General features: G+C 40.9%; 2 protein-coding genes across 2 annotated transcripts; both read right to left on the reverse strand.

The window, feature by feature from the left end:
• Positions 1 to 4,551: 4,551 nt before the first annotated feature.
• LOC145412969 (uncharacterized) lies at positions 4,552 to 15,302 on the reverse strand. The gene is made up of 7 exons (XM_080282792.1): positions 15,250 to 15,302; positions 12,045 to 13,789; positions 10,732 to 10,934; positions 9,589 to 9,711; positions 8,398 to 8,619; positions 7,418 to 7,555; positions 4,552 to 6,577 (listed from the first exon to the last, which is right to left on the reverse strand). The coding sequence occupies exons 2-7, from the start codon at positions 13,780 to 13,782 to the stop codon at positions 5,027 to 5,029; spliced, it is 3,975 nt and encodes a 1,324-aa protein (XP_080138918.1). The 5' UTR covers positions 13,783 to 13,789; positions 15,250 to 15,302; the 3' UTR covers positions 4,552 to 5,026.
• Positions 15,303 to 17,652: 2,350 nt separating this feature from the next.
• Positions 17,653 to 21,860, reverse strand: LOC145412970 (uncharacterized). Its single transcript, XM_080282793.1, has 6 exons — positions 21,101 to 21,860; positions 20,693 to 20,861; positions 19,765 to 19,973; positions 19,143 to 19,249; positions 18,856 to 18,975; positions 17,653 to 17,838 (listed from the first exon to the last, which is right to left on the reverse strand). Exons 1-6 carry the CDS (start codon positions 21,858 to 21,860, stop codon positions 17,653 to 17,655), a joined length of 1,551 nt encoding a protein of 516 aa, XP_080138919.1.
• Between the last annotated feature and the right edge of the window lie 783 nt (positions 21,861 to 22,643).

Here is a 22,643-nt window from a genome sequence, read left to right on the forward strand (position 1 = left end):
ATTCTAATGAGATATGCTGAAACTTTCGAATACTGTATACCAAAACTTGGTAGAGAATAGGTATAATGAATATTTAGTGCCAGGTAGCAAAGACTATATGGCACTAAGGTTAGAAAGGAGAGATAGGGTACAATAAAACGGTATGAGAAATCACCAAAAAAGTGGAAATCACTATGAAAGTAAGGTATCATAAACTAAAAGAAAAGAAAAAGAACGGGAAAACGTTTCTAAAAGGAACGAAGAAGCAAAAACAAATTAAAGACAAGATAAAAACCAGTACGGGATAAAAACATAAAACGTGCTACAGAAAAGGCCCGGGACTCATCTTCCAAAAGCAAAGATCAAATAAAAAGGGGACACACTGACGACCGACATCCCCTTAAAGAAGGCGATCTAAAAAGTATATGGTAAACAGACAAGGGGGTGTCACAACTCGAACAGATTGAAGGAGGATCCCCAGACATTAAATGGCCATTTGCGAGACAGGCCAACGCGATGTCCCAATGGCAGTTTCAATGGCAAGGGCTGGACCAAGGAACAACGAGGAGCTTAACAGCATGAACTTTGGCAATTATAGCCAAGGACCAGCAAAACAGTCATCTATGTGACAAAACTTTGGAGAAGGCAGGGAAGAAGTCATTGACGAGGACAAAATGGAAGGGGAGGCAAGGAAACTGGGCAGCAGAACGAGCTAAGGCGTCGACACATTCATTGCCTGAACTTGGAGGAGATATGGATAATGAATAGCTGATAAAAATAGCACTGCATGTTAAAAGTGCCATTTATAATAGGAAAATTGCACTAAAATGGATTGGAGAATGTCATGAAGGGACTAAATTAATAGCCTTGCATTTGGGTAATTTGCCTATTAAATCCTTTCAGCTCGTTTTTATATTTTATCCGTGCTTCTACTTGAAACTGCTGCTGAAGGGACACCTTCATGTGGTGGCACCAATAAAAGTGGGTGGTTCCTTTGCCTGGCATTATAGTGTCCCCCCAGTCCCTCCCTATCCCCTGAGGCCCTGAAAGATGGTGGACTGCAAAAGAGCAACTTAGTTCTTCCTGCAGTCCAATGGGTTCATGGTCAGTCTAGTCTGGGACTACAACAACAAGATGATTTTAATCAGCATAGGGGAGACGTCATTAATGGATACACAAATAGTTGAAAGCCACTTCATCCTACCCCCTTACCTCTGCCACTGCAAGAAGAAGAAAATCTAGGCCAAGTTAAGGTAAAAAGAGTATATGATGCTAGTCATGAAATGCTATGGAAAGAATACAATGCCATATCATCCACTGCAATTAACTAATACCACATCTTACTGGATAATCTCAATTTTCACCCACCAAATTCCTGATCCTCGTCCTGTAGTCAGGGTGGGGACTTTGGCATTGGTGGCTGGGTTGTGACGCCCTCTTGAAGTGGCCGTATTTCGCTGCTGTTGGCCTGACAAATCCAAGCTCCTTTCCTACTCTTCTAATAAATATCCAGTTTACACTGTGTGGACATTTTTACTGTTTAAATTTCTTGTGTTGAAAAGTTGTAATGGATGGGAAGGGGTCAGTGTTTTAGGACACAAACTAGTGGGATTGAGATGTCACAGGATGTTTGGACCAGAGCTGATAGACAGAGGTAGGACTAATCAGAACAAGAGTAAACAGCAAGAATAAAGATTAAAATACATAACTATATAGAAGGGGTTACGTACAGGAGGTTTCGGAAATCAAGATAAAGTAGAAAATAAGAAATGTGACCCTTGAATCTGGTAATATCCATTTTTCAGTTTATTCTTGTTACCACCAGATGATTTGATTTAGTTTAGCGAAGACCTTTCAAACTGCAGAGGCTAAAAATGGCTTTAGTTAACTTCTTTGGTATACAGAGGTCCTACACTGAATATAATCTGTAGAAAGAAAGAATAAACTTAACTGTTCATCAGCATCATCTATATCTATCTATAGCTAGATGCCATTATCCCACAAGGGGTGGCTGTTTGTCTCTCAGTTAGTGGATTTACGGGGAGGGGTACCAACTCTCCACCAACCCACTTGACACACAGGGAACACGTGTAGGTTGGTTATATGGTTACCAACCAGCACTGTAAATGGCTTCCTGGTTTACAGGAAACCATTAGGCTTGTCACTCAATGTAAAGCCACCTGAAAAGGAACAAAGAAAAATATTGTGACAGGAAAGATGGGAATAGTAGGAAGAGAGGAGAACAGAAACAGAAAGGTGAGGAAAGAAGTAGGATGCACTACATCAAGTAAGTGGATGATGTTCATCACCATTTACCACAATCAGCAATGTAAAGGGGTTATATAATACACTTAAGGCTTATTGTTATATCTCTCTTTTAACTTAGATATCCTTTTTTGCAGAGAGAACAGGAACCATGGGAAGATTCTGCACCTTTTCCTTACATTTCCTGCAGAAACAAAAATATACTACAACATAGAAATGCTCATAAGTTTATGGAATCTGTCCACTTTGCCATAGGTAATCCTCATTTAAAGGTATTTCATTATAAACCCACTGAGCCCTGGAATGTTTTTTTTTTTTTTTTTTTTTTTTTAACTCTTGGCATCTCATGATTATTTAACAGAGCTTTCAGTACACTTTTTTAACTGGAAGGATTAGATGCAACCTTAACCCTATCGGCACAGGAATGTCTTCTTCACTATTCTTTCATTATCATCATCATCCAATCCTACATTGCCCCATGAGGGGTGCAGTAGCCCGAGGATAGGCAAGTTGGTCCTGACATTTAAGATGAGTGACCAGCCTCACTCATCCCTGAGTGGCATTACGTGAGCAATAAACCCCAACCACCCCTAAGATGTAAACCTTCACCAGCTCAACCCAATTGGAGTGCCTTAATTGCCCACTAAACCACCAGGCGCTATAATTTGGTTATATGGTTACCACCCAGCATAGTTAATAGTTCCCTGGTGTACAGGAAACCATTTGGCTTGTCGCCGAGTGTAAAGTCAGCCGTAGAGAGAAGGAAGAGGAAAAATGAAGGAAAAAAGACAGAAGAGGAAGAACTGAAAGAAGAAAATGAAAACTGTTTGGCAGCAGCAAGAATAAAGTAACATGGACATCACTCAGACTCAGTGTTCACAAATCTCTTCAAAACAAGAGTCCTTTCCTATGTTGAATAAAATCATGTGGTACCAGTAAGAACAAATTAAAAATTACTTCATCCACACTGAAGGGGATACGTTCATGATGAATTACCTGTAACTCTTGTTTTTCACTTAATGTTGCTCGATTCACTATTAACCCCTTCAATCTAATAAAGTGTTTTATTGATATGGGTATATTCTTGTTACCTCCTGACAATTTTATTCAAGTTATGACTGAATTCTAATAGTGATGGGTTAGTTGAGGCTATACCAAACTCCTACAGCTCAAAAAGTCTCTTTACTGAATACAATTGCCTCAAAGTATCAAGAGAAAAATAAAAAAATACGTCATTCAATTAAAGAGGTTAAGTTGTTTTGAAATAAAAAATTATTATTATTATTATTATTTTTCCTTTAACTTATATATCAAAAGTAAAACATGCCTTACTTACATGCGTTTCACTTTACGTAGTATTTTACCAGCACACACCCTAGACTTGACTGTACAGTATCCTGCCAAGATATATAAAGAGGGAATTTAAACACATAATACCCAAACACAATAAATATATTACCTGGACATAGGGCCAATACCTCATTATGCAATTACAGTCAGACCTCTAGTTACAAAGTATCAACTTACGAAAAATCTGCAGATACGAAAGAAAGAATTTTCAGGGGGGGGGGGGAACGGTATTGATTCAAACCGCACGCCAAGTACAAGTCCGTGGTCCACAACAGATGCCAACTGTGTGCTCCTACCTTCCTTCTGCTTTGAAGCCCGAAGCATTGTTGTTATTAACACAAGTAACATCAGCTGCGATTTTTGTCATTTAGACTTGATTATTTCCCCCAAAATGTCTCAGAAACAGAAAAGTAGTGAAAGTGGTGATGGTAGCAGGAGAAAATGGCATGCAATTACAATGGAAACCAAAGTGGACATATTTACGAGAGTGGAGGGAGGAGAGAGGATGAGTGATGTAGCACGTGTGTTGAAACTGAATCCCTCAACTGTAGGAACAATGTTAAAGGACGAGGAACTTTTCTTACGCAGTACTGTACAGAATACATAAATATATCACAGTCTTTGTATATTATGCTCGTTTACATTAACCATACATGCATGAAAATAAGGGCTACTAAGATTGATAGAAGTTTAAGGGAAAAAAATGACACGAAAAAAAGAACTTACGAAAGACCTTCAGAAACCAATTATTTTCTTAAAATGAGGACTCCCTGTAATTTCATCCATCCATTATCCAATCTCATGTTGCCCCATGAGACGCGTAGAAGCCCAGGGCAAGGCAAGTTGGTCCTGACATTTAAGATGTGAGTGACCAGCCTCACTCATCCCTGAGTGGCATTATGTGAGCAATAAACCCCAACCAACCCCTTGGATATAAACTTTCACTGGCTTAATCGACTGAGGCGCCGTAATTACCCACTAAACCACCAGGCGCCAAACTTAAATAAACAAAAATAATAATTTTTTTACACCCTGAGAGAGAGACAGATAGACCTCCCTATATGAAATGACCCATACTCTCACTCATGATTCACACCCCATGAATCCTGACTCTACCTTACAGGCATTACAACATCTTTTTTGCAACTAACCTATTACTGGTGCTGGAGAAAGAGACATATTTGCAACACTAATGCACTGCCTGGGCATACAACTATCCTTCAACTCTCTCTATTTCCTGAAAAGAGAATGAGAAGAGTAACTTCAACTTGCAGCCTTATGGGGTTCACCTGCAGATGAGTCTGGGATCACAACAATCATACTGGGTAGTCCCTATGCTGGTATATACAGTACATATACTAAAGGTAACCTATGTTCAGTGATTTCCTGGAAGTCTTATAAAACTCTCAAAAATTAAATCCAGTCTAGTAAATCAAAGCAATACAGTAAATAAGCCATTCTGTCTGACAAGCTGAGTTCTTTGACCATGAAGCACTTTGTTTTTTATGCCACTAGGGGAAGGATGACCTCTTGCTGTATCTGGGAAATTCTTCGCTTTCTTGCCTCTCATCACTTTGCACTTCTTTGCAGTATTTTCACTTTTTGAAGCACTGTTTGCTTCTGTTTTCTTTTTACCTGCAACAATTCTTTTGTTTTTCTTCACCTTAGTACCTTTTCCCTTAGTTTTCTTCACAGTGACATCATCTATTTCAACTTGCTTCCCAACACCCCTTCTGATTTTCTTTGCATGAGTAGCAACTCCTTTACTTTTCTTTATACTTGGGCCTTCTTGATTTTTTTTAATACCAGAATCAGCTCTTTTAATTTTCTTTGTATGAGCACCAAGTCTTTTAATTTTCTTTGCACTTGTACCAACACCAACTTTACTCTTCTTACCACTAGTTTTAACTCCTTTGATCTTCTGTACTCCATTACCACATCCTTCAAATTTCTTTGCACCTGCAGCTTCATCAATTTTCTTTAGACCAAACTTCTTCTCTTTCTTTGTTTTTCCTTTTTTCTCTGTTTTTCCTTTCCAGGTCAACTCAGGATTTGGGAGAACAGTCTTTTCATATTCAGAATAATCAAGAGTGCCTGTTTTAACTAGTTTTCTGTTTACTTCATTTTCTTGTAAACTGTCATCTGCATGCTGCTTTCCATTACCAGCATTCTTGCTGCCTGGCAGAGAATTCTGAACATCTTCTGCTTGTTCTGTAAGTTTCCAATCCGTAACTGATGCACTAATTTGATCATTAATCTCATTCTTATTTCTCTCACTTTGTTGACTTCCCACAAGATTAAAAGTACCTTCAGAGGCCTTTGGCATTAAATCTGGTGTTCCATTTCCTTTTTTCTTTACCTGACTTTCCTGCAGTTTACCTTCCTTTCCTTTCTTCTTGTCTGACTCTTCTTTGTGATTTTCCTCCTGTAAATATGGCTGGTAGTTCATGTGCACTGATGCACGCTCCAAGATTCTGTCTAAATCTTCCAGTGAAGGGTGAAACACACTTGTAACATATTCACTGATGGACTTACACACTTCCTCAGGCAGAGAATCTCCATTACACTTAGTAACCTCTGATATGAAATGGTCAATTAAGTTGCCCTCATCATTCGACCCTACAGATATTGACAACTTCCTCAAATCTTGCTGCATTTCCTGAACCGTCTTCTTTGCATAGGGTGCTGCATTCCTCACAATATTCCTCTGTAGTATTTCCAGCCGATTGAGTCTCCTTTTAAAATCCTTCCTTGATTTGAACTGAGGCTGATGCAGTTGATCTTTGAAATTCCTCAGCTTCATTAGAATCCTATCCTTACTCATGCCCTTGGTCAGGGACTGGAGAAATTGGGAGCCCCAATTCAGACTTCTATGCCGACTCTCCAGCAGCATGGTGTCTCTCTTACTGCCAACTTCTTGCATCTTCAGCTCTAGCATTTCTTTGGCCTGGGACTGAGCATCTCTACTACCATTTATACAAACCTAGAATAGAGAAAAATAAATTCTTACCATTGGTCTACTTAAAAAATATAACAAACTACAATGTAACTACTTTTAGACATACAGCCAGCTTCTCTACAATGCATGATCCTAAAACACGGAAATCATAGAATGTTATAATCGATTGTGTTAAATGTCCATCTATCTATCTATCTATTGCCAGACGCCTCAATCCCGTTTGGGGTGGCCACAAACAAATCCCCTCCACGTCACCCTGTCCCTCGCCATTTCACTGTCCTGCTCCCAACTCACACACCCCTCTATCATATACCTTTCCATCCCATCCCTCCATCTCATCCTCGGCCTCCCCCTCCTTCTCCCCCCCCTCCACCTCACTCACATACACTATCCTCATCAGTCTCTTGCTCTCCATATGGCCAAACCACCTCAATGTATTTCTCTTAATGCTTTCTATCACACCCACATCCACACCACAACACTCCTTCACTTCCTTATTTGTCAGTCTGTCTCTCCATGTGACTCCATTTGCTCCTCTCGATAAATAATTTCCAATGCTTTCACTCTTGTGTCCCTCCAACAAAGTCCAAGCTTCATTTCCATATGTAAGAGTTGGTATCACAATATTTTCATGCAGCAATTCACCTCCGTATCACTCCATCTTTTTGCCCCAACAGAAGCATAGGGGCCCAGTTGATAGGCTACTCACTTCTGACATTAAACACATTTAAGGGAATAGGGACCAGTTGCTTGCTTCTAAATTACATTATATGAGCAACAAGCCACAACCAATCCTCAGATGTAAACCCTTATGGGCAACATCTGGTTAATAGAAGCTTTTACTGAAAGAAATTTCAAACTTACCTGACAAGTTCTGTTGAAAAATCGGATAACAAGTTTGGCTCCAGTCACCTTCTCTATTTCCCTGAGAAGCGCACCTCTTCTATGCCTCAGCATTAATTTTTGCCTTTTTGTTAGTGGCACCATTGTGAACTTTTGTCTCTGAAAAGCAAGCTTCCATCAGTCAAGCAATTATGTGTCCCTGATCAGTGTACTGTATACACTATGTCTGTATGTTGTATGATGTACTGTTTTGTATACACGCACATTTTCTTTAAGCACATACAGTACCGTACTTCATCTATTTATCTACCTATCTATTGCCAGATGCCTTAATCCTGTAAGGGGTGGCCACAAACAAACTGCCTCCATGTTGCCATGTCCCTTGCTATTTCTCTGCCCTGCTCCCAGCGCACACTCCCCTTTCTCATATACAGGTACCCCCACTCTATCCCTCTATCTCATTCTTGGCCTCCCCCTCCCTCTCCCTCCCTTCCACCTCACTCACATACACTCTCCTCATTAGTCTCTTGCTCTCCATCATCTCCACATGGCCAAACCACCTCACTGTATTTCTCCTAACGCTTTCTATCAATCCACGTCTACACCACAATGCTCTTTCACTTCCTTATTTGTCAGTCTGTCTCTCCGTGTAACTTCATATGCTCCTCTCAAATAACTCATTTCCACTAGTCTCACTCTTGACTTGTGTCCTTCCAGCAAGGTCTATCTACTTGCCTAATTCTAAGGATTAGCCATAAAAAAGTTCCCTCCATGTCACCCTTTCCTCCACCAACAAGCTTCTATCTCTCCTTTCACATCATCCTAATTTATATACTCCTCCAACCCATCCCTCCATCTGATCCTTGGTCCCCCTCATTCATCACACTGATATATGTACAGGTCACATGCCTAGTCAATTTCTCACTCTACACTCACTCCACAAGGCTATACTAACTCACAGTAAATACTTTCCAGCACAACCACATCAGCTCAACACTTACTCTACTGATTTTCTCCTCCTCTGGGTAGATGATCTGAACATCACCTGAGGGCATAGGTTCCTCCACGTAACAGCGGACTTCTTGGGAGACTGGAGGATAAGGGCATGTGCGGACATATCTAGCAGGACACTCATGGCCGAAATGTCCTCTCTGGGCACACATGTAACAATAACGTTTCATCACAGGTGCCGAACCATAAGTTTCTGCTATGAGGCCAGACGTCTGGAAAAAAACATTGTTATTAATCTGACCTACATAATTAACAAATATATAAATAAACAAAATAATAAAATAATCACCATTCTGACATTTGTTTTTCTCACCTAAAAAGGGAATGAGGGAGAAGGAAGTGAAATGTGACAGTGGGAGAACTATGAACAGTATGCTCAGGTAAATGGGCCACACAGTCATCATAATCATCATCATCCTGTACTTTTCCATACCCGGTCCCTAAATATTGGGTGAGGTAGGATCTAGAAACAATGAAAAAGAAAGCATGAAGGTGGGGGAACTATTAATATGATGCCCAGTGAAATAAATCACACAATAATTCATACATTTCAAGTTCCTGGATACATCATCATCATCATCACCATCCTGCCTCTGTTTCTTACCTGTAAGTTGGGTGATGCAGGGTATATAAAGGATGTGAAAGGAAAAAACATACAGCACTTTGATATGCTGTCAACAGCATGCTCAATGGAATGAGCCATACACTTATTCCATCATCATTAAAGCCATTGGAATTCCGGCTCCACCTTATTGGCACACCTTCCACACATACCATCATAAATACTGTACCTATTAAACACGTGAAGGGGGGGGAAAAATGACTTACAGGGGCCTAAGGCTAGGCTACCACATTCTAAAAACACATGAAAAGTAGGTGGAAGTAGGGTCCATATTCTCATTGGTTAAAGGGATCTCATAATTAGGCAACAAATACTTCCCAGCAGTACTGTACTTATATCAAGGTAAGGAAAAGGCCAACTGAATGTGTGCATATTTGTGCAGCAGCATCCAGTGTGGCAAAGTTACCAGTAACCTATTCCATCTGTTTTGACATTAAATGATACTGCATACCACAAACAGCATAAAAGTGAGACTGAACATCATCATCATCTGAAGACAGCACAATAAAATAAGTCTACCCATGTGGTGAAGGGGTTAAACTATCCCATCTGAACTTACTGTTAAATGGTAATCCCTCCAGAGACTTGGACATAGCCTGCTGGTATGACCTTTGAAGCCACAACGATAGCATTGGGTGGAGAATGTTGTGTCATAGCAGAAACTGTGGTATTCATCTCCACACTGCAAAAAACACACATTAGATACAATGACATCATTATCATATCCTACCTTCCTATGCAGCCTTTCACACAATGACTCACTCACTTCTCATGTACCCCACTCTAATAACACAGACAACACATTTACCTCATGCATCTCCCTCACAACACAGACATCACCACATTAGTGACATCAGCATCATCATTATCATATCCTACTTTCCCTTGCAGCTCCTCACACCACAACTTACTTAGCTAATGTACCTAATAGACGAATTTCCAGTCAAAACTTTTTTTTTAGGTAGAATTTTTGTGCTGGTAAAAAATACACAAAATTACTATTACATTTTTTCCAAAATTTTTTGCAAATACCCGGTATATGAAAAAATAATAGACAATGTAGCTAAAAAATCATTGGACTCTGAAATGGCCTCTGATCAATAGTAACTTCACTACTCACACTGAGGTGGCATAGTCAACTTTGTTTACATGTAGCCTGCATACTCTGTGCTTATTTCTGGCCTCCAAGAATGTTCAGTGACAAGAGGAATAATTGCTGGTGTTTCGTCCCAATCTGTAAGTGCACAGACAAAAGCACACCTGGGAAATTATTCTTCTGTGTTCCAGCAAATAAGAATAAACAAAAGCGGTGGTGGCTGGCTGCTCGTCGGAAGTTCCCAGTGCTGGAATACAGTCTTTACAGTTGTGAAGATCATTTCAACGTGAGTATTACATCCAATGCAGTTTGTAAATAATCAGGGAGAAACTGAAGATATCAATGTAAAATAATAATTTTTGCTGTGTATTTAGAATTCACTCTTATCTTAAATGTCAAGAGCCTAGCCCCAGGCTCCTACGCTCCTCATGGGGCAACACAGGATTTGATGATGGATGTATTTAGAATCCAATGAATGTAGTTGGTTCAATATGCATTCAACTGTGGCCAAGTACTGGGTGACCCTTCACCTCCTCGCTTGGACCTTGTGCAGTAAGCATCCCCCTCTCCTACCTCCTCCAGTCCCCGTATCTATGTGTGTCTCACCCGGAAGCAGCAGTTCTTTGGGCACTGATGTCGCTGTGTGTGGGAAGTGTCAGAGCACAGGTGGCAATGAGGCACTCTTTTGCACTCATGGGACCGGTGTCCAAACTGACGACATATTGTACACCTCTCTTGATAGCTGTAGTATCTTCCTTTGCTGCTTCCATAGAGGTCCTCTCTGATGATGTGCCAATCAGACTTTGAATCTGAAATAAAACTGGACATAAGGATTATTGTTATACTGGTCCCAGGATCATCCAGAAATGACCTTTGTGGGCTGCAGGCTGAAACTGCCTTTCTGCAGTCCAAAATCCTTCTTTTGGAGGACAGGGAGAGGGTTGAGGGACATTTTTATGAATGGCCAGCAGTATCACCTTGTTACATCAGTGTCACCATGGAAAGGCATCCCTTTCCAGTACAGAAGTAGACATAAGGATCAATAAGAAGAAGCAATATTTAGCAAGTGAAATGTGACAGTTTCTCTGTGCCTTGATTAATGACAGCACATCATTTGCAACAACAAAGAACTGTTGACACACACGTTAACCAAGCTACACTGATGCAGTTGATAAGCTTTATGGTAAATAAGTTTCCTGGAAATTTTGATTGGTTGAACTGTACAAAGAATATGGTACTCGTCATGAAAAACCATTAAAAGAAGGATGTAGAGCCATATTACTGTCTTACTCTACTACTGAGTTGTGGGAAATATGAAGGAAGTTGTAAAATAGTGAAAGCATCCATAAAGTTACACCATAAAGCTACAGTGCATACAGTACTCTCAAAGTCCCAGTACAACGAACATCTGTACAGTATTTCAAAAGAAGCCAGCTCAGAATGAAATGGTTGGAATTCTCGAAAACACTGGAGGCTTTCTAGCAGCTCTTCATTAGCAATATTTTTGCATACTGTAGTTATTAAGCTCATTTCTGTTGTTTAAACATTGTTATTACCAGGTTAGGCTGCATAAACATTCATGTGTTTATTAAAATGCTATGTATCAATATAAATACACAAAAGAAAGATGTGTTTGGGAGCTTCCTTAATGAGTACACAGGCCAAAGAGATTTTATTTTTGTCTACTTTATGTGGCTCTGTGGCACTCTTCCTTACTGAATTACTTTACTTCTAACACCTTAATATTTTCTTGTGTCATTTATATCTTTTATGGTACATACCAGAACTAATATGGTTTCCATAAAGGTCACAGAAAAGAATAGTGACATATGCAGAAACATTCTGATAAGAAAGAAGTTTTAGGAGCTTACTAAAGACATAAAAATACATCAAAAATTTAGCAAAAAGTTACAACTTACTTGACTGCTGCTGGTGTATGGCACTCACATCAAACTCCTCTGACACATCAGAATCATAAAAGTTGACCATCTCTTGCGTCCACTTCGTACAAGAGGGGACCTTCTTTGAGTTGGGTCTTTTGTGGGTATAATCATAACTGGGTTTGATGCTTTCAGTGACAGGACTTGCAGACTGTTTTCTGGACTTCTCAGTATCCTGCCTACTAAGCAATCCACTTATAATCTGTGACAAGTCTTTATGGACATTTAAAGTTAAATTTGTGCCGGCTGTCTTATCAAAATCTGACATATCATAATCTGAATCACTACTGCTGTCACCGTCAGAGTCTAGAGATATTAAGGATATGGTATCTTCAGCTGGGCCATTAATTTTTCTTCTTAGGATTTCAGTTAATGATAAGTGAGCAACTGTATCAATTCTGCTGCTGTTGGCAATGTTTGCAGGTCCTTTGTCAACTGAGCTATGAAAATTATTTGTTTTATCTTCACACATGTTCATTCCATCCACATCTTCAGTCTCGGAGGTGGTGGAGGATATAGTAACTGTTTCATATTGTTTAGAGTTGGGTAGTCCCAGTATATAAACCTCATCATCAGAGTCATTTCCCGATGATGATTTGTGCTCCTCATTTTCTGTCTGTGCTTTTGCAATTTTCTTGCCTTTTAATTTTGTTAAGCTGTCACACCTTGAATCTTCTACAACATCTTGCACATCATCATCTTCAGTTAGGCTTCTCTTTCTTTTTCTTGATTTTGTTTTGTTTCTTGTCTCCTGGAACTCTTTATCTTTCTTCTTATCAAACACTGCAAGTTTATCCTGTAATTCTGCTTCAGCAACATTATCAGCTGGTGGAACATTGAAATACAGTTCATCCAAGGGTAAATTACCAGGAATACTACCTTCACTGCAGTGACTCGACAATCTCTCTCTTCCTGACCGTGCCACATCATTACCTAACTTATTGTGGGAAATATTCATATCAAGAATCTGGGAGCTAGCTTTCTTCCCCTGTTTGTGATTTGTGGTTCTTCTTGTGTCAACAGCTCTAGATACATTACTAAGTAACTTGTTGTCGGAACTATTTACATCATGATCATTTGAACTATCCCCCTTTCCCTTCTTCTGATTTGCATTTCCTCTTGTATCAACAGTTTTACATACGTCATTACCAGGTACTGGTACAGGTGCAGTAATGTGTGCAAGAATTCCATTATCAACCTCAAATCTCAAAGCTGTATCTCCATTCTCCAGCTGCTTAGGGGCATTGTGATTTAAGTTTAGTTCTTCTGACAGTATAGGCTGTTGCTCCTGTAGTCTGCACCCGTCCTTAGTACCTTCTACAAATCCTGAGTCAGGATCTCCATTCTCCAGGTGTTCATGGGCACCTTGGTTTATGTTTGGGGATGAACTCATGGATATTTCTGAGACCAGAGTCTGTTTCTCCAGTAATCTACACCTGTCCTTCGAACCCTCTACCATACCACCACCATCCTGCACAAAATTAGTGCAGTCCTTTACACATGGTACAGCAGTTTCCAGTAATTGTTCCATGGGTTTTGAATGTATAACGTTACTGCTTTTATTCCCAGATATGCATGGTTCCTTGTTAACTTCTGATATGACATCTGGATTTGGGTCAAAGTAGAGATTGGCATACAAGGCAAATTCAGCATCTTCATCTGCACTGTCGAATTCACTGTTGTAGTCAGTACTTTGATCTTCGTCTTCCTTATCCATTTTTGTTCTGCAAGAAAAATTACATATTACAAGTGAATTCCTTCATAATCAAAGCAAACAACTAAACTTGCGAACTTGATTCAGCTAGCTGGAACAAGGTTAACAGTTTCATAAAAAAAAAGATAAATCTATCTACTGCCAGACGCCACAATCCCATAAAGGGTGGCCATTTGACTTTGAGTTATTTATTTTATGGGGATGGGCACTAATCCTCCACCAACCCACTTGTTGACACGTAGGGAGCACGTATGGTTTGGTTATATGGTTACCACCCAGCATAGTAAATGGTTTCTTGGCTTACAGGAAACCATTTGGCTTGTCACTCAATGTAAAGCCACCTGTAAAGGAAAGAAAAGCAATAAGAAGTGACAGGAAAGAAGGGAGAAATATGAAGAGAGGAGGACAGGCACAGAAAAAGAATGATAAAGGCTAAAAAGATAAATAGATAAATAAATAAGCATGCCAACCAATCTAAACTAAATTAAAACCCAATGAGCATCGCCTGAACTTGGGGAAAAGGTTCCATTATGAGAATATAATCCCATGTGAATTTTTCCTTCCACTTTATTATTTTTTTAAAGAACTTAACACCATATTTAATATATCTCTCCACTATCTGGTCATATAGGACCATATACTGTATGTTCTTGAAGACCGTAACACCTATTCCTTAAGAATTTCCTGTGCACATTACACCTCAACATCATGTGTTACTACTATAAGTTAGTGTATGCTTGTATTTAAATATAAATTACATTAAAAAGTCTGTTTAGGTGTAATATGGAAAAGAAATCCCTTAGGAAAAGGTTTTACAAAGCCTCCCATGTTTACAGCCCAGGGACACCAGGCAGCTAACTACAGTAATTCCTTATTTCAAGGATATGTTACATTTTAATTCTGTTAGGTCAGTTTTGTAACTATGGTACCTCTACAGCATGCCCTCGTTTTACTAAAAGGATGCATTTTTGGAAACCATTCCTAACACCGTTGATCTTATAACAACTTTTGGGCTTTACTGATCACATAAACAAAAATGCACTCAGACTAAAAAAAAATCTCATGAAGTGCTATGGTACAGAAAAAAAGAAGAAAACTATAATAAACAGTGGTCATATGTCTCCTTACACATTATCAGCTTATAATATTGCAAGTTAGAATAGCCAATATGATTCTGCGTATCCCTTCATGCATTTTGACACTGGGTCCATTAGCAGATTCGTATAAACAACGATTCTGTGGATTTCCTTTAAACAGTCAATAAATTTTACATTCTACTGACACTTTTTACGGACTACTAATGCAAATTAATAATTACACTGACCGGATAACCTAACATGGGGAAAAGTGCAGTGTCACCAGTAAGAGATAGCCACTGTTCCGTAAAGCCTGATGGGGTTAACATGACTTACTACAACTTCTTTAACTGTTGGAGATCGCATATTGTTAAACAACAACAAGAACACTTACATACAAAACTCCAAGTCACAGATTCTCACAGCAAATTTCTGCACTCCCACGTGCCAAAGGGACCATAAACGCCTGAATACTTCGAATGTAAACAAGAAGTATAAACGCAACGCAACGCTTAGCTTTTGTTTTTATTTGTATACTAACAATGCGGAGTTGCACTTAGACATCTCTTTTCTGTTCAATAAGGAAGCACTGGCTCAGGGGTTGTATGGCGAGAACATTTATTATTAGCGAGCAGCAATAATCTTCAATGTGCAACGGCATTTTTTTTTTTTTTTAACTACTGTACTGTTTACGATCATGATAGCAGCACCCGCCATCCACTCACTCGATGTCGAGCTGCTTTCAGTTGACTCTACATTGAGTGGCAAGCAAAATAGTTTACTGTAAGCTAGGAAACCATTTACTACGTTGAATGGTAACCATAACTAACCGACGCATAGTCATAAAATGACCCAAGTACACTCCGACTAAATGTAGCCGGAAGGGCTTCCTTACTACCGAGGAATGGTTAATGTTCACGGGCGAGAGAGAAAGTGAAATGTTCCCCCAAGCTAGACCTCATTAGATCATACAGCCCTGCTAACTGATGCTCACGTGCGAGCGAAGCTTATCATCCCCACCTGGAATGTCATAATTAAATTGCCTAGTCCAGGGTCCCTGCGCTCCTGATGGGGAAAATAAGGATTCGATGATAGATTGATGGAATTATCATTGAGAAAGGGTTCGCCAACATTGAGTCATGCTTACCATAATCTCATTCTTTCCATGACCTTCAGAGGACGATCACCCTCTTTTCATACTCATGTTCTATCATCAAATTATTTACGGATCCATCTGTAGTGCAGAGATGCCGACTAGGCTACCGAGATCTGCAGACATTCTATGAGGCGTGACCAGGTGATTGACCTTGAGTGGCAGTGCGTGTACAATAAACACTATCCAACCTTCGGATATACCCTACAGTAGTTCTCGTTGGGTCAAATTCCGTTGAAGCGCCTTAACCCAACAAACCATCAGGCGTCTATTTGTTATTATAGCGGCCACTCAACTGGGCCACAACAAAACCATCTGACAGGTCATTCAGTGCAGGCACCTAAAAGTACAGTAGTAATATGCCATGCGAGATGTAGGCGCTCCCGTCTACTGTCCCTCAGATTGCTATCTTTATCTGTAAAATGCTCCATTCCCCACAGCCGGATGAAAAATGCCGGAGAACTTTTGTTAGTGAAATATATTTTACTTAAGAACCATCAGTCACTTAAAACATTGGCTGAATCTCTCTCTCTCTCTCTCTCTCTCTCTCTCTCTCTCGCGTGATAAACACCCACAAAGTTTATGTTGTACAAAACCAAACTCTAAACCTTCCCAGTTAACACTCTGCAGAATCTCACTGAGAAAAAAAAAACATTTTTCAAAAGAAGTAATTCCCGTTCACTGCATCCTCATTTTTTACAGATTCATTCATCATACCATTCACTTCGGCAATACGATAGCTACATACATTACATAACTGATAATATTGTACATAGTACTCACTTCTTTTGGGGGGAAAGACATCTGTTTATTTAAGAAAAAAAATTGAACGATTCATACATTTCCACATATATACATGTCTTAACACTAAGTTAACATTTTCACACCCATCATGATAAATGAAATTAGGAAACGTGTTTTGCACCACTTACTAATGGAACCTCCCTTTCCTTGGGGGAAGCAGCCTAGGTATATAGATGGATAGACTAAAGGAACATGTCCATCACGTTCAAAGAAATATCAGTCTTCCAGAATTAGCTCTGTTTACAATTCTATTGATTAACAGTAGCATCCATCTGCCCCTTTCTTATTACCTTAACCTGCTTAGACTTGACTGTTTTTTATCTACATGAGTGCATAAAAGTTCAGGGTATATAAAATTCTTCATAGAAACTAAAAGCCAAGGAATAAAAACATATGTAAAAACGACTGGTGTACATTCTTTAAAGATGAAACCTGCCGATGTATTAAGATTACTTAAAAAGCAAACTCATGTACCGTAGTAACTATACTCTTTTTTTTTTTTTTTTAATCGAAACGAAGATGCACTTGACAGGTTGGTGATGACTGGCTGAATCCACAATGTCCGAATAACTTATTTACTAATCCAGATTTCTCCTTTAGATATATGTTGTCAATTCATGATATTAACGAGCAATGAGATTATGAAGTAATGTTGCATTCAATCATCACTAACCTGCCGAGTGCATCTTCGCCTCGATAAAGAAAAAAAAAACTGAGTATAGATCCATGTATCAACTACGTCTGTGCAATTATTCACTGACTGCAGAAATCACACCCATCAAGGAGACAGGCTGACGAATAATTCTCTACTCAAGAACCCATTTGCTGTATCGTCTCCAATCACGTAGGCATGAAGGAAATTTCAATCTGGACGATGTTGATGTATATCCAAAGCAGATAACGGGTGAGTCGGGTATATACGGCCGGGTAGCCTCGTCGTCCACAACCGTACCCGAAGCTGATCACACCCACCTGACGCCACTGCCCATCTCCACCCTCCACCACCAAAGGCCCGCCCGAATCACCCTGCGGAGGAATTCACAATATAAGATCGTTTCTCTATACTACCTTACTTTTTTTAATGGAATGAACCAGACTATACACTCGGGAATATTCTACAGTCTTCATTCTTCGTCCTTCCTGCAGGCAGTGGCGTGGCTAGAGGGATGGCCAAGGTAGCACTGGCCACCCTGGAATATGCCTGGCCACTCCGGTGGCTACCTCCAATTTCTAGAGGAATACCCCCGGACATCCCTATTCTCCTTAGGCCACATCACAATTATTTTACAAATCCTAGCAGCGCCACCGTCTGCAGAAACCTGATTCGGGCCAAGCGAATGACCCAGAATTTTCTCCATCGCCCAACCCCACCCTCCTCCACCAGGTGCCCGCCAGAGAGACCCTGGAATTGATGTAGACAAACAAGGCAAAGAGGACAAAACAAAGTCACAAAAGAGAAGGGCAAAACGAACACACACACACACACACACACACACACACACACACCACGCCATACCACCCCCCCACACACACACACACGCACACACACACACACACACACACACACACACACACACACACACACACACACACACACACACACCACGCCATACCCCCCCCCACACACACACGCACACACACGCAGCATACACACACGCACGCACACACACACACACACACACACACACACACACACACACACACACACACACACACACACACACAAGGTTCATTTAGATCGGTAAGCATAAAATTGTACAGCATCAAATGCTAAAGAATATCCTAATCCGACAATAATACAGGTTAAAGTCTATCAAACTTTTCCCTTAGCTCTGACAGATACTGCCTGGCTGACCTTACACCAGTCCATTGGCATGAATGACTGACTGATTGACTGACTGACAGATTGACTGGCTGACCTTACACGAGTCCTTTGCCGTGGATGTGACTGACTGATTGACTGCCTGACTGATAAATTGACTGACTGACCTTATACGAGTCCTTTGCCGTAGATGTGACTGACTGACTGACTGACTGACTGACCTTACACGAGTCCTTCGGCGTTGGCGTATCGTACATGGTGCATAAGTTATAGTCGGTCACAGGATTGATGTTCCGGTAGAGTCGCCGGCACTCCTCCACGCTCACGAACGGGAGTCGAACCTGGGCAAAGAAACACCACACACTGAGATGCATCGGTAACAGTTCTTCCACGGCGATTTATTCTGCACCATACGTCTGGATGTCGTCTAGTTATTATCTATGTCGATATTAAAATGAGCAAATGATAAAAGGCGCCAAGGTAGCAGTGACAAACAGTACCGTCTTACCTGCAGGAGTACGCTCGAGGGTTTGCCTTGCTCCTCCGTCAGACCCCAGCCCGCCACCACCCCGACTCTTTCGCCATCACCACGCGCTAAATCATCATCCCATTCCTCTGAAGGCGAACACCATCATCAATATTACCATCTTCATTATCAACACTTTCATTATCGACATTATTAGCATCAACGCTATCATCATTATCAGCTCATTACAAAAATTAACATCATCATCAGTATCAACAACATTAACACCACCGTCTTTATCTACAGTACACCAACATCACAGCCATCATCAATACCACTGTCATCCTCATCCTCCTCCTCATCATCATCATCATGATCATCATCATCATCATCCTATTTCATTGGGATTGTTATGACTATGATCCATGAACTTTCCCCAAACTACCTACTCTATTGTACGTTGTTGTTTCTGTTGTGGCCTTGGGGTTATACTGACGTGAACCCAGTGGACTGCTGGCTGAAGTTCTCCTCCTGCAGTTCCCCATCCTTCTTTCAGTGGACATGGAGGGAGATGAGGGACGTTTGTATAACCAGGCAGTGGAGAGGCCGGATATATCAATGCCACCACGTGAAGGCGTCATCTCTAGAACACCAATATACCTACGTGAATCGGGCAGGCAAACAGGTCGGACGGTGCGGGTGTTTTTGACGTTGTGGGCGAGTCGTAGGAGTGCCAGGTCGTAGGCGAGGGTGCGGCGGTCGTACCGGTGGTGTGTGACGACTTGGGAGACCTTGACGATCACACGACCCTGCTCTGTGCTACGGCTTAAGTTGTGACCCCCTAGCCACGCCTCTATTTGGTGCGATGGCAGGCTGAGGGGAGGAGAGTGGGGTTAATTTGGAGTGAGACATACATACATACATACACATACAGAGAGAGAGAGAGAGAGAGAGAGAGAGAGAGCAAGGAGGGGGGGACAGGACCAGATGCTGATGCGCATGTAAATAATATACAATGCAATAACAAGCTTTAATACGCAAAATAATGCGCTAAGAAAGAGATATTAACAGTGAAAAAAAAAAAAATCGGTGGCGCTGTGAAGAAAATATCCCTTTCCAGCGATGACACGGCTCAGCGAAGTTCCTGCAAGTATTAAGCTGCAACCCATGTTTTAGTACGATTTTTAAACTGTGCGTACGTTATCTGACCAGGGTCTTCAGTAAGACTTTTTTGTCGCTAATAAATTTTATAGTGTTCCGTAACCCCCCAACCCCCTCCTTGTTATACCAAATTAATCATATACGCCCCCGACTTCTGTTATACAATGCACAAGATTAAATGCACAAGTAAATCAAAACTCGTACCTGATACAGACTCAACCCACTGGTGTCCAGGGTCCTTTGAGAAGGACAGGGCTAAGCATTTTCAAAAGCCAATCAAGGTGGGGAACTCCAAAATATGATTATGAGCGTTAGGACCATGAGATGATAGGCTTTAGGTGGAACGCTAGGTGCCCTTCCTGCAAAGTCCTACAGACAGTAACTCTGCACAGTAATGTGTTAGTAAATGCCAAAGCCTACACCTCACTAACAGGGTAGCACAGTGAGCGGCGGTGAGAAGAAATCGTGAGTTGATGAGGGAGGCGCCGCAGAAGGCTCGCCCTGAGGAAGACTGCACCAGCAACACCTGCCACGGCCATTCTCCAGGCAGAGTCTGCTCCCCGCCTAAAATCCTTGCCTCCGCATTCTTCACTCCGCATTCTGAAATCAGTGCCACTTTTCTGTCTAAATATAGGTAGTTTTATAGCAATGTTGTGGCTAGTTTTACTTCATCATCATCATCATCCACACCTCTCTTCCCATATCTCTTTTTCATCATTATCCATGGCCATTCTAATGTGACCACCACAGACGAAAGAATATTAAGGTGTAAAATAATGTGCAAAATTAATATGAAACAGAAAACTGCTACAAACCTACCTAGAATGCGACATACCAACCTAAAGCATCGTAATCAATCTCATCCACTTTATCATCATCCGGGACTTCATTATCATTTTCACCATAGGCCGCTCCATCTCCAAGTTCATTCAGATTATTCTCCTCTTCCGAGTTTGCTAGATTATTTTGCGGTGAAGGTTTGTTACTGGTCAAATCCCCATCCTTTGCGCTACTCCCTGATATACTCAGATCTTCAGCATTCTCCTCTTGAGCGTTGCTACTTGATACTGTTACGCCTTCAGTATCCCCCTCCTCGGATACATTCAAGTTTTCGTCATTTTCCTCTATGTTACTAGCAGATACCGTTCGGTCCTCAGCATCCGTTATATCATCAGTACCTTCTTTCTCAAATTTGGTACTTGATGCCCATGAGTGGTCCTCCTCCTCCTCCTCCTCAGTGCTGCTGCTTAAGACAGTTAAATCTTCAGTATTCTCTCTTTGACTGATGCTACTTGATATCGTTAAGTCTATGTTTTCAGTGACTTCTTCTCGAACGTTGCTACTTGGTACGGTGATGTCTTCAGTATGTTCTTCATTTCCCACTGTGATGTATTCAGGGTCATTTTTGGGTCCCGGAGATGTCACAGTAATTATAAGAAGCTTTCCCTCGCCACTCGTCCTCCCTCTTCTATCCAACCCAGACAGAAAACGAGGAAGGAAACGCTGCATGTGGATATCAGTCTGTTGCAAATATCTGAGTATGTCGGCGTTAGTTTTATTCACCGATGCGTCTGGTATGATTTCGAAAAACTGTTGCATCTCTTTACTTCTCTGCACCCGTGCACTGCTATGCTTTACACTGGCTGTCTGAGTGGTGACCTGATGAAGATTATCCTCTTTTCCATCAATCCCCTTTTGTACGATGCCTCCTCTTTCTGCTCTGTCTCCCCTTTCTACGTTGTCTCCCTTTATTTCCTTTTTTCCTGTGTCATCTCCCTTCCTTATTTCTCCTTTATTCACATCGCAGTATTTCTTTATTTCTCCCTTTTTTCTGTCATCCTCCTTCATAATACCTCTTACTTTTACGCTGTCTCCCTCCCTGCACCTTTGCACCATAGCGCTCCAGCTCTCCCTGCCGGTGATTGCAGTGTTGTTACAGGAGGGAGAAAAATGACCAAAACCGGCATCCAAGGCAGTCCCTCCACCATTCGAAGACATCGCAAGAGGGAGAAACTCGCCATGTCTCAAAACGATCAACAACACTATCAGTAGTCCAGGTTTCATAATGTTCGGGGTTAAAATCACGGGATATGAAGCTCACAGCTGATACCTGAAGATTTAATACAACCTATTCCAGATATTCTTCAGCTTGGCGTGCTTAAACACATAATGCTGCACGTTCATATAAAATCATTGGGAACGCGGACGGCAGTCCAGGCTGCTTCATGTTCACTGATGTAATCCAGGCAGGAAACAGTTCACAGTGGATATAGGCTTATGGAGACTTAAAACTGACAATTTCATTTATCATTCAGCTTGGCGTGCTTAAAAGAATCCACTCAAGCAACGATACACAGCTGATACAAACCGACTGAGTTTTAA

Source organism: Coenobita brevimanus, chromosome 94, assembly GCF_032717465.1.
Source record: "Coenobita brevimanus isolate Jiangsu-jjx chromosome 94, ASM3271746v2, whole genome shotgun sequence".
In the NCBI taxonomy this organism is placed as follows: Eukaryota; Metazoa; Arthropoda; class Malacostraca; order Decapoda; family Coenobitidae; genus Coenobita; species Coenobita brevimanus.